This window comes from Penaeus monodon, chromosome 33, assembly GCF_015228065.2.
Source record: "Penaeus monodon isolate SGIC_2016 chromosome 33, NSTDA_Pmon_1, whole genome shotgun sequence".
In the NCBI taxonomy this organism is placed as follows: domain Eukaryota; kingdom Metazoa; phylum Arthropoda; class Malacostraca; order Decapoda; family Penaeidae; genus Penaeus; species Penaeus monodon.
The window spans coordinates 21330962-21331198 of NC_051418.1; the positions used below are offsets into that span (position 1 = coordinate 21330962).

At 50.2% G+C, this 237-nt stretch overlaps 1 protein-coding gene across 1 annotated transcript in view; it reads right to left on the reverse strand.

Annotated features, from left to right (window-relative positions):
- Nucleotides 1-227, reverse strand: part of LOC119594132 — a 10868-nt gene extending 10641 nt beyond the window's left edge. Inside the window, 1 exon segment of the mRNA XM_037943198.1 lies at nucleotides 142-227. Coding sequence (XP_037799126.1) covers nucleotides 142-183 — 42 coding nt within the window. The 5' untranslated portion in view covers nucleotides 184-227.
- Nucleotides 228-237: the final 10 nt, after the last annotated feature.

Consider the following 237-nt stretch of genomic DNA (forward strand, 5'->3'; position numbering starts at 1 on the left):
TTCAAAAAATTAAAAAAATAAATAAACCCCAAAACAAACCCCTTCCCCCGCACTTACACCCTCTCCAACCCACCCACACCCCATCACGAATCCCCCAGGCACCCATTCCCCCCCATGAGAGGCCGGGTCACAGTCACAAACCTGCACAAACAACGAGAAAACGAGGAAAAGGGAGTCTCGCATCAGGACCCTCGCTTCATCTTGTTTACAAAGATGGCGGACGACAGGGTTTGAATC